Raw genomic sequence first — 12678 nt, 5'->3', positions numbered from 1 at the left:
ACAAATAAAACTACAAGACACTACTGCAAGAAACCAAAAGAGACCTACATAAGTAGAAAAACATACCTTGCTCATGGACAGGAACACTTTAACACTGAAAAAATGTCTATTCTACCCAAAGGCATGTATAGATACAATGCAATTCCAATCCAAATTCCAATGGCATTTTTTAATGAGCTGGAGAAACAAATCACCAACTTCACACGGAAGTGAAAGTGGCCCCAGATAAGCAAAGTATTACTGAAAAAGAAGAACAAAGTGGGAGGCCTCATTCTACCTGATTTTAGAACCTCTTATACCACCACAGTAGTCAAAATAGCCTGGTACTGGTACAACAACAGATACATAGACCAATGGAACAGAATTCAGTATCCAGACATAAATCCATCCACATAGGAGCAGTTTATATTTGACAAAGGCCCAAAGTCAGTTAAATGGGGAAAAGACAGTCTTTTTAACAAATGGTGATGACATAACTGGATATTCATCTACAAAAAAATGAAATAAGACCCGTACCTCACACCATGCATAAAAACTAACTTAAAATGGATCAAAGATTTAATATAAAATCTAAAATGATAAAGATCATGGAAGAAAAAACAGGCATAATGCTTGGAGCCCTAGTACAGTACACAAAACATTACTAACAATGCAGAAAAGAAACCAGATAACTGGGAGCTCCTAAAAATCAAACACCTATGCTCATCCAAAGACTTCACCAAAAGAGCAAAAAGATTACCCACAGATTGGGAAAACCTTTTAGCTATGACATTTCTGATCAGCAGCTGATCTCTAAAATCTACACGCTACTGCAAAAACTCAACCACAAAAAGACAAATAACTCAATTAAAAAATGGGCAAAGGATATGAACAGGCACTTCACTAAAGAAGACATTCAGATGGCGAAGAGATACATGAGGAAATGCTCAGGATCATTAGCCATCAGAGAAATGCAAATCAAAACTACAATGAGATTCCATCTCACTCCAACAAGGCTGGCATTAATCCAAAAAACACAAAAGAATAAACGCTGGAGAGGTTGTGGAGGGAATGGAACACTTATACACTGCTAGTGGGAATGTAAAATGGTACCAGTGCTATGGAAATCCATTTGGCACTTCCCGAAAAAGCTAGAAATAGAATTACCATACAATCCAGCAATCCAACTCCTTGGAATATACCCTAGAGAAATAAGAGCCTTTACACGAACAGACACATGCATACCCATATTCATTACAGCACTGTTTGTAACAGCAAAAAGGTGGAAGCAACCAAGGTGCCCATCAATGGATGAATCCATAAATAAATTATGGTATATTCACACAGTGGAATACTATGCATCAATAAAGAACAGTGACCAATCTGTGAAAAATTTCATAACATGGAGGAATCTGGAAGGCATTATGCTGAGTGAAATTATTTAACTGCAAAAGGACAAATATCGTATAAGACCACTATTATAAAGACCTCGAGAAACAGCTTAAACTGAGAAGAATATATTCTTTGATGAGAAGGAGAGGAGAGGAGGAAGGGAGAAATGGAGAGGGGTATTCACTAATTAGATGTAGATAAGAACTATTTTAGGTGAAGGGAAAGACAACACACAGGATACGTCAGCACAACTGGACTAAACCAAAAGCAAAGAGGTTTCCTGAATAAACTGAACACTTTGATGGTCAGCATGGCAGGGGCAGGAGTTTGGGGACCATCCTTTCCAGGGGACATCTAAGTCAATTGGCATAATAAACCAATTAAGAAAACATTCTGCATCCCACTTTGTAGAGTGGCATCTGGGGTCTTAAATGCTATCAAGCAGCCATCTAAGATGCATCAATTGGTCTCAACCCACCTGGATCAAAGGAGAATGAACACCAAGGGCACAACGTAATTATCAGCCGAAGAGGCAGAAGGGGGCTACATGAATCAGAGACTACATCAGCCTGAGACCAGAAGAACTAGATGATGCCTGGCTACAAGGGATGACTGCCCTGACAGGGAACACAACAGAGAACCCCTGAGGGAGCAGGTGAGCAGTGAGATGCAGACCCCAAATTCTCATAAAAAAGACCAGACTTAATGGTCTGACTGAGACTAAGAACAGAAGCACCCCAGTGGTCATGATCCCCAGACCTTCTGTTAGCCCAAGACAGGGACCATTCCCAAAGCCAACTCTTCAGACAGGGATTGGACTGGACAATGGGACAGAAAATGATATTGGTGAAGACTGAGCGTTTTGGATCAAGTAGACACATGAGAGTATGTTGGCATCTCCTGTATGGAGGGGAGATGAGAGGGTAGAGGGGACAGAAGCCAAATGGATACTAAAAGAAAGAGTGGAGGGAAGGAGTGTGCTGTCTCATTAGGGGGAGACCAATTAGGAGTATATAGCCAAGTGTGTATAAATTTTTGTGTAAGAGACTGACTTGATATGTAAACTTTCACTTAAAGCACAATAAAAAAAACACCCACACACACAACTGAAGGCTGATGTGAGTTTTGGATTTCTTTCACATCAGAATCCACACAAACAACTGTAACCTTGTAACCTGACAACAATTGACTTTAATGCATGTGTTCTTTCGATGCCTATAAGAATTTTTTATTCCTTAAATACAAAGTCAGTGGAAGAGGGGAATTAGGCCAATACTTCAGAAGATTGATCAGATTTAGAATACCACCTCCACATAAAGTACACAGTAAAATCGGCCACACGTATAATTCAGAGCTGACATCTCAATTCCTTGTCCTCTTGTGTTTCACAACTCTTTCCATATAGCCCCCATCTGCATACATATATTTCTGATTCAATCACTGCATAAACTACTTCATTCTTTTACCTAAAAACCCTTTTTCTGTCTTTTAAACACCTGTGACACGCTCAAGGATTTTACACAATAAACAATAAGTCTTAAGAATGCTGTTTCTTAGGATTTTTTCCATCATCTCTGTCTCACAGTGGAAGAAATTCACCCACAGAGCTTAAGAAATTAAGTAATCTGCCCAAAGTCTAAATAACCAATTAAGAAGAAAATCTAATGTTAGGAGTCAGATGTGTCTGATTCCAAAGGCAACGCTCCTAAAAACCATCCTTCTGGAGAGAGTGGAAATAAAAGCAGTTGTGCCAGATATAATTTCTAAAGGGTTTCCATTCCTAACTAAAAATACTAATAATAAGCTTATACTGAATGCTCAGGTTAAGAGCCTTCTAAGTGTGCACTACTAAGTGACATCAGGGTCTCCCCGAATTTCCTTTACCATCACACTGATGCTTGTTACAAATTTTGTTTCCTCATTATCATGACAAAGGAGGCAAATTGAATGTGTAAACAAAAACACAGAGAAATGAAGGGTAAATACTATTCAACTAACCAAGTTTTCTTAGTAATTTGAAGAGAAAACTTAAGTCACATAAGATACATACCAAACTCAAAGAATCTGTACCACAGCAATTAAAATAAATTCCTATTGTGATCACTAATTTTGATTCAGAATAGCAATCTGTTTAAGATAATTTCTACATAGACTGATGCTGTTTGAATTGTTTTCGAATGTTTTTATTTAATTTGTAATAGGTTTTTATTTTAAGCAGAATGAGTTTTACTGTTATAATTTATGTCAGTAGTAAAGCAATGGTATTTTTCCTTTTAATACTCATGTAAAGAACAGGCTTAAAGAGGTATACTTTTCAAATAAAAACCACTTAAATAATGAACAAAAAAACCTTAAAAATGAACCGTGTTGCTCCTAAGTAGTATATCAAATATGGGCAAAAATCAGGAAAGTTCATCAAATTATCAAGGAATAAACAAAATTATGTGCTGAACTGAAACAAGCCTATACTCAGGTCAACAATTACTAGTGACCGATTATTTCATTACTTAGTATCTTAAGCACTAAATGTTAAGTGCTGCCTATATGTTGATGACATGGTGGATTATTAACAGGAAAATAGTTAGTAAAACTTTTAAAAACATAAAAATCAATAGCCACTAATTAGGTCGCAAATTGCATACAAATACATAAAACAAACATCATTCCCTTTCTCTTCCCTGACTCCCAATAAATCAATTCATAAACCTAAATTATCTAAAAATTTTTACAGGCACACTGAAGTACCTTGAATTCCTGTTTTAAATTACTAAGGACATGAAAAAAGGTGGATTACCTAATAAACATTAATTTTATGTACCAAAGAGTAGATATCATGGTAAAGATCAAAACACTAAATGTCACATATATAAATTGTACAAAGGAATTTCCAATAAAGCTAATTAAGAATTAAGTTCTCACTAGAATTAAATCTAAGTCTTAAACAGCTTACTTCCTGTCAAGGTTTTTTCTTTTTTAATTGGAATATTGTTTAGACTCTTCCAATTTTTGATCTATAAAATTTAGTTTCAGGGACAACTTTTTACTCTTTTTATACATATTACATTTTCATTGTTAAACTTTGACTTACCTGGAAGGAAGTAGCACTAGGAAAGCTCTACTGAAGTCTTTCCTAAAATTTTCTCAATGTCTTCTTCAGGAACATTAACTATTTTAAATGTTGCAATAGGTAAAACAGTATTTGTGGACCCAGGGAGTAGTGAGAGAGGAATAGTGAAGTGTGACACAATGAACATTTCATTGTATTACTACGGAAAGTACTGGGAATTTGATAATTAACCAAGCCACAACCATCTTCTTTCTCTCATACACACTTTTTAGTTTACCTAAGACACAGTAAAGAGTGCATCTTCCTTTTAAACATCTTTTCAACTAGTGCTCAAAATCCTTAGACCAACTCTGAAACAGGAGAACCAAAATCTTTATATTAATACATTTTAGTCTCATCATTTTCAAAGATGTCTTTGCCTTTAAATCATTTCTAAGATTATTAAATCAACCAAGGACCAGTATCAATAGTATCTATAGGTAATTTTATACGACAAACTGTCGCTGACATTCTTGATTTTTTATTTACTTCCATTCTAATCAGATTCAAATTATTCCTAATTTCTTAAGAGTTCTATTTAACACCTTCCAGGTGATTCTATATTCTTATGCAATCAGCTGTTCCCAGAAAAACTGAATAATAAGGACACATACCTAAGAGAGGAGCTTGGGAGATTTTTTTGGTTGGGTATGTGTGTGTCTGGGCGTGTAGGCCTGGGGAGAGTGGCAGAAATACTAATTTGCAATACAGAAAAAACAATGCCATTCACATGGTTCTAACAAAAGTGTCTGATTACCCCCCTGCCCCCACCCTCAAAAAGCCCTTAAATAAAGAGGGAGATCAAAAGAAAGCAGAACAACTCCCCAGAGTAACACCCCATAAATACAATAAAGAATAGCACAGGAAGTGGCAAAGTTTAAAATAATGCCTTTATTGTTAGGACTAGTATGCTGTCATAAGCCACAATCCTTTTGTTTTGGTAACAGTTGTTGATTTTCAATAGGAAAATACAAATGAACGTGTGTACAAGTTCCAAAGTGGATACGGCACCTTTGAATTTGGTATCAAATAATTAATTTTATTTTTCAAATGTCAAATCTTGGTATTTTAAATTTTTTCCATTATTTTAAACTTCACTTAAATCTTTAAAAAGCTGTCTAATTTGTACTACATGAGTGCAGCTTACTCTTCTGTAAGATGCTATCGAATTCAACTCAGCAGTTTTAAAGAGAGTTACTACCAGAAAAACTATTAAGCTTTGACAATCAAATAGGCAAATGACCTATTATAGACTATCTGCATAGGCAAATTTATACAATTACTTTAACTGTATGTATAACCATTTTCGTAGCTTAAAAGACTCATTCCATGTTACATTATGATCAGAAGTACTTATTTTTCAGTTAATCAGTTTTCAACTCTGAAAAGCTAAAAATTAGTTTAAACTAAGTTTTTTGTTGTTAGATTATCAGGCTGCTCACAAAATGACATCAACTGATTACATTAACTTGATCATTTTCAAAATATCTTGTTTTTAAAAGACAAATGTTTAAAACATAAACAGTTTTGAAGCTTAGCAGATCAAAAAAATATTTAAAAGATAAAATTTTAATCTAGCCTGTTTATTTAAAAAACACACAAAAAGTCAAACCTGCAAACAACATTTTATATCCCTCAAACATAGATCAGAAATTACTTACCCCATACACCTGCAGCTAATGATTTATTCTGATACGGTTCTCTCTCATACTCAGGATTTAAAGATGGCTGGAAGAAAGGTTTGAATAAATATATAAAACAAATGTTTAAATGGCTCACATTTCTCAATTAAATGTTTTAAAAGCAATCTTGAAATTATACGAACCGTAACTGAGGACACTCCTGACAATTAAAGACTCGTAAACCTTACTTTCAGCTTACTCTGCTAACCATTAAAATGGTTAGTATCCATACTCATTGCTCACCGGAAAAAAATGGGAAGAGAGTCTTAATATTCTCCTCATGTCCAACTACCTGAAGAAACGTTTATTCACAAACAGGCAAGCTCAAGTGAATGTGGTCTTAGCATCAAAATGTGAGAAATAATCCCCCCTTAGCATAAGACCAAAGACCAAAAGCAGTGAAGAGGAAAAGGCTAACTGTTCTTCAACTCTTCTGTTAGGTTTTTATCACTGGGTGCTTTAGTTGACACACTTATTTTCAAAGGAAGGTGCAAAGTTTTATTTCAGTTTAAATGATGCCCAGCATACTAAAAAGAAGTAAAACTGAGTTGAGTATTAAATGGGTACGGTGAGTGAAAAAGAAGGTGCTCAACGAGAGAGACTGACATACTGGCTGCAACAATGGGCTCAAGCATCGTAACAACGATTTTAAGAATGGTGCGGGACCAGGCAATGTTTCGTCCTACTGTACACAGGATCACTAAGAGTCGGAACCAACTCTACGGCACCTAACAAAAATTACATAAAGCTAATCTTAGTAGATACATTTTCTGTCTAGAATCCTAAATTTCCAGTTTTATACCAGGTATTTTTCACATTACCTAGCAACACAGCCTGCCTTACTTATAAAAGGTACTTGCTAAATAAATAATTAATGCAGCACTGACATCACTGTAAAGCAGTGAAAGAATGTGCATGCACACCAGGTGATCCCTTGATAGATGCAAATTAAATAGGGTTAATAGGATTTTGCGTGGAGTTATAAAGAGCATTTAGAAGCTTTCATGGCGGGAGCAGTTTGCAATCAGCTGCTAACCTAAAGGTTGGAAGTTCAGACCCACCCAGTGGCTCCTCAGAAAAAAAGCCTGATGATCTGCTTCCGTAAAGATTACAGCCAAGAAAATCCTGTGGAGCAGTTCTGCTCTGTAAAACATAGGGTCACCATGAGTCACAAGTGACTCAACAGTAATGGGTTTGGGTTTATAAACTCATTAAAAAAAACATACTATTCGAAATTATACCCCGGGTCTATACTTCAGGTCTAGGATTGTTATAGCTATGTCCACCATCTTGGCAGTGGGGGTAAGGGTTTAATAAGAACAATAGCAGCAGCTAGCTTTTATTGAGTGCTTACTGCGTGTCAAGCACTATTTTAAGTGATTTACTTCTATTACTCATTTAACCCTCACAACATTTTGAGAGTACAATTATCATTACAGGTTTCTTTTTATTATTAAAAGTTCATTTTATGGTTACTAGCAAATGAAAAATAAATGGACCACTGAAATGGGAAGGCACACAGATTCCAAGGTTATTGATTATAGGACCTAAAAAAGTCTTTTTTTTTTTTTTTAATAGTTTTTATTGTGCTTCAAGTGAAAGTTTACAAATCAAGTCAGTCTCTCACATAAAAACTTACATACACCTTGCTGCATACTCCCAATTACTCTCCCCCTAATGAGACAGCCCGCTCTCTCCCACCACTTTTCCTGTCCATTTCTCTTTTCCTGTCCATTTCGCCAGCTTCTAACCTCCTCTATCCTCTCATCTCCCCTCCAGGCAGGAGATGCCAACATAGTCTCAAGTGTCCACCTGATCCAAGAAGCTCACTTCTCACCAACATCCCTCTCCAACCCATTGTTCAGTCCAATCCATGTCTGTAGAGTTGGCTTTGAGAATGGTTCCTCTGTTCTGGGCCAACAGAAGGTCTGGCGGCCATGGCCACCGGGGTCCTTCTAGTCTCAGTCAGACCATTAAGTCTGGTCTTTTCATGAGAATTTGGGGTCTGCATCCCACTGCTCTCCTGCTCCCTCACGGTTTCTCTGTTGTGCTCCCTGTCAGGGCACCATCTAGTTCTTCTGGTCTCAGGATGATATAGTCTCTGGTTTATGTGGCCCTTTCTGTCTCTTGGGCTCGTAATCACCTTGTGTCCTTGGTGTTCTTCATTCTCCTTTGATCTAGGTGGGTTGAGACCAACTGATGCATCTTAGATAGATGGTTGCTTGCTAGCGTTTAAGGCCCCAGACACCACTCTTCAAAGTGGGATGCAGAATGTTTTCTTAATAGATTTTATTATGCCAATTGACTTAGATGTCCCCTGAAATCATGGTCCCCAAACCCCTGCCCCTGCTGCACTGGCCTTCGAAGCATTCAGTTTATTCAGGAAACTTCTTTGCTTTTGGTTTAGTTCCCTAAGAGAATCTTTTATTCTTTTCTTTACCACTCACCCAACCCTAGAACCCAATCCATCAAATTCTCTTTCCCTCACTCCCACCCTACTCTCAAACTAATTCCAAATCATATCCAAACACCATTTCTCTTTATTTACCAGAACTACTCAGTTCAAGCCATCGTATTCTTCTAAGCTGCTGTGACTGCTTCGGAGCACTTAACCACTTCAGCACCAGGGCTCCTTAGGGTTTTCCCTGCCTCACATAAAAACTTACATACACCTTGCTGCATACTCCCAATTACTCTCCCCCTAATGAGACAGCCCGCTCTCTCCCACCACTTTTCCTGTCCATTTCTCTTTTCCTGTCCATTTCGCCAGCTTCTAACCTCCTCTATCCTCTCATCTCCCCTCCAGGCAGGAGATGTCAACAGGACAGAGGAACCATTCTCAAAGCCAACTCTACAGACATGGATTGGACTGAACAATGGGTTGGAGAGGGATGTTGGTGAGAAGTGAGCTTCTTGGATCAGGTGGACACTTTTCCCTTATAATCCATTTAAGACCCAACAATTAGAGTATCTTTTTTAAAAAACTAAGATCAGATCACATGATTCCTCTCCAGTGAGGCGTCTCACTTCATTTGGAAATAAACTAAAATTCTTTACCTTGACCTGCAAAACTTCTACACAGTTTAAACACTTTATTACTTCTCTAACCTGGTCTTTACCCATATTGGCCTAACTTTTACCCCTCAGACACACCAAGCTTGCTCCTATTGCAGCATCTTGCACTAGCTCTTCCTCTCAGTCTTAACAAAGCACTATTCCCTCAGTCAATAAGTCTCAGGTTAAATGCTACTTTCTTAGAGAAGCTTTTCCTGACAGTATGGCCACCCAGTCACTTCTTGTCTAAACTCTCTGCAAAATATTACTTTTTCTTTCTGTGTTCCGACTGCCTTCACTAGAATTGAAACTCGATGAGAGTAAAGGCCTTGCCTATATTGTTCACCTATGTATTCTGGGTATCTAGAGAATCTGAGTATTACAGTATATGAGTACGATATGTTCAATGAACAGTGAACAATGAATACATTTAAAAGAAAACTATAAAGGACCAATTATTTCTATCTACCTTAGATAAGGCTTTGAATTACCAGGAATGAGCCACAGGAAGAACTAGATAAATAGGATTATATACCAGGTCTATTTTTCTGTAACCTGAAAACCACATGGTAAGATTTAGGAATAGAAAAAACTGAGAAAGCTGTTTTTAATTAGCTTATACTTATTTTTAGTAGTGGAGTTAACATTCCTAGTTACATCTGACCCCAGGCTAACAATTAGTTTGCTTTCCCTAACCAAGAGGAGAGATAACAGCGAAAAGACAAAGACAGCTATCCTAGGAATAATCTAAGAATCATATGTGAATAATCAAGTATTATTTAAAAGAGAATGTATCTGTAAAATATTCCTTCCAAAAGCCTGATAGCTTTTTTAGAGATAATATTATGATGCACTTGCAAATAAGCCACTAAGCTCTAAGTAAAGCTGTTCAAATTTCTATAAGGAATAAAACTTGACATAAACACATCGAAAGTTTTTAAAGGTCATACGATGGGCCTTAGAAATAAGGAGCCCCACGAGGCTTTAAATTAAAAAAAAAAAAAGAGCAAAAGAAAAGAAAATGGAAGGGGAAGAATTGTGAAAAAGCCCTCAGAAAATTTAAGAATTAAAAATAATTGGACAAATTATCTGTGGGAAGTATTATCCCTGTAGAAAATGAGCTGAACTAATAAAATGTCAGGAGAGAGTTAGATGCTAAAAAGACACCTGCAAAAATCTTATCTGTATTAAAATTATAAGACACTTACAAAATCCTCAGCCTCAAATTGTTTTCGTTCTCTCTTGTCTTCTTTCCTCCCAGTTTCATTGTCAGGTATGTTATTTTCATGTAGTCCTTGGCTTTTTCCAGAATGGAAAATACTGCTACGAGAACGGGAACTTCCACCATGGTATCCCCCTCGATGATTTATGTTTTCAGTACCATTTCTTCCATGTGTACGCCATCCATTTTTTTCTTTCCTTCCAAAATTACCTTTATTCAATAACAATAAAGTGTTATAAATTCAAAGAAGATAGTTATGCTTGAAGACTGAGTAACAAAACATTCTTAAAACAACATGAAAAAAATGATCCTTAAATGCCAGCCATCTTTAGCAAATTTTTACCTCCATTAGGACGCCCAATACCAGAATCAAAGCCATCTGAAGAGTTGTGTCGTCGACGATTCACATCATAACGATTTTCTGTCCATGAAAAGTTTTCAGAATGCTTCTCAAAATTCAGTGACGACTGAAACAATTATAAGCATAGAGGTAAATATACTTACAAAACCTAACTCTGACACTAAAAACTAGTAATATTCCATCTTAATTTATATCTAAAAATTTTCAGTGGCTAAAAGGAACATTCTGTATTTACTTCCAAAGTGTTTGGTAAGTGTTAACTTTAAATACACAAGATGGATTTCATTTTTGATTCATTTTCTTCTAATGGAAATAAGAGTATTTTTCAGAAACAGTTCAACAACTACACCTACTTATCCAAATTATTTAAAGGTAAAATGCCATTGTAAGAGAAGCAAGGCAAAATATCGTACGCTTCTCTTATTTAAAAAAAAAAAAAAAAAATTCTGTATCACACACTACTTAAACATTTCCCTCTGGTTCAAGATTTTTTCTACATCAGAAAAAGGATCCTTGGTGGCACAGTGGTTAAGTGCTCAGATGCAAACCGAAGGGCCAAGCGGTTTAGCCACTCCACAGGAGAAAGATGTGGCAATCTGCTTCTGTAAAGATTCACAGTCTTGGAAACCCTATGAGGTAGTTCTATCCTGTCCTTACGGGGTTGCTATGAGTTAGAATCGACTTGACAGCAATGGGTTTGATTTTTTTTTTTTTGGATAATCCATTAATCTAGTAAAACCCCAATTTAAAAAAATTGATTTTGACAAATGGACTCAAGGTCATCTGAAAGAAAAAAATGTATGAAAACTACCAAAAATTTTTGGTGAGAGTGGGAGAGCACACTTGCCATGCCAGATAATAAAGCACACTACTCGTACAGATATATAAATGGAAATTTGATTTACGGTGGCATTTCAAATGAATAGGAAAGAAAACGAGAGTACCTACTGGGAAGAAGAAAAATAAGGTTAGAATTCTTTCATATCATTCACATAAATCCTATGTAAAGAACTAAACATCAGACACAAAACTATCAAGAAGAGAATATATTTATAATTCTTGAGAAATGTCTCAAGACCTAAAATGCAGAAAACATGGTGAAAAATGACAGATATGACTTGAAAAACTTTGTTACAAGACACAAATAAAGCAGACAGACAACAGATTGTGAGGAAATATTTTCAACACATAAAATTCAATGGATTAAGAAGCAAAAGATACAGAAAGAGCTCTATAATATAATCAATACAAAGGATGACCAAACAGAAAAAACAAGCAAGAGATACCAAAAGGCAATCCTAAGAAATACAAAGAACCAAAAATCATAAAACACAGCCACTTTCTTGAGTAATCTAGAAAATGCATATTAAAGCAAGGCTGGTATTTCTTGACCAGATAGGCAAAAATTAAAAAGATAAAATTTAATGATATTAAAGATTGAGAAAAGAGACATACTTGTATACTGCTGGTATAAACAAATGGGTAAGGCCTTTTGGTAAAGCTGTGACGAATCACTCAGGCAGGCATCAGGCTACCTATAAATCTAATTTTGAAGTTCCCATCAGAGACCAGAGGAGCTAACTGCATGAACTGATGAGTTATCTGAATGTCAATCGTATACCTACTTCTGAATTACAACTTCTATTAAAAGACTTGGGTTAAGTACCCATGTTTTAAGTCACAATAGGATAATTGTTAAAAACAATGCCTGAAATTTGGTTCTGCTTATATTTAACTAGAATCAAGAAATTCTGTTAAGCAAACAGGGGTTACAGGTGCTGGTACTTATTAGATATAACCAGCCACCTCACAGGATTAGTTTTCTTGGTTTGAGACCAAAGTTTATTAGGGGTGGGGGCTGGGGGAGCTACTGTTCATGGAG

The 12678-nt window shown here is 36.3% G+C and overlaps 1 protein-coding gene across 6 annotated transcripts in view; it reads right to left on the bottom strand.

Moving 5' to 3' along the window:
• The window catches only part of GPBP1 (GC-rich promoter binding protein 1), a 123773-nt gene that overhangs the window by 29754 nt on the left and 81341 nt on the right, over positions 1 to 12678 (bottom strand). For 5 of the 6 annotated variants that reach the window (XM_023545469.2, XM_023545468.2, XM_023545470.2 and 2 more), the window contains 4 exons: positions 10779 to 10902; positions 10422 to 10645; positions 6139 to 6205; positions 5092 to 5151 (listed from right to left, as the gene is read on the bottom strand). In XM_023545469.2, coding sequence (XP_023401237.1) covers positions 5092 to 5151; positions 6139 to 6205; positions 10422 to 10645; positions 10779 to 10902 — 475 coding nt within the window. The remainder of the gene's footprint in view (positions 1 to 5091; positions 5152 to 6138; positions 6206 to 10421; positions 10646 to 10778; positions 10903 to 12678) is intronic. The other variant, XM_003408046.4, reaches the window with a different exon arrangement.

This window comes from Loxodonta africana, chromosome 2 (genome assembly GCF_030014295.1).
Source record: "Loxodonta africana isolate mLoxAfr1 chromosome 2, mLoxAfr1.hap2, whole genome shotgun sequence".
Lineage (NCBI taxonomy): Eukaryota > Metazoa > Chordata > Mammalia > Proboscidea > Elephantidae > Loxodonta > Loxodonta africana.
The sequence above is the reverse complement of the archived record's forward strand: the minus strand, read 5'-3'. Positions and strand labels throughout refer to the sequence as shown.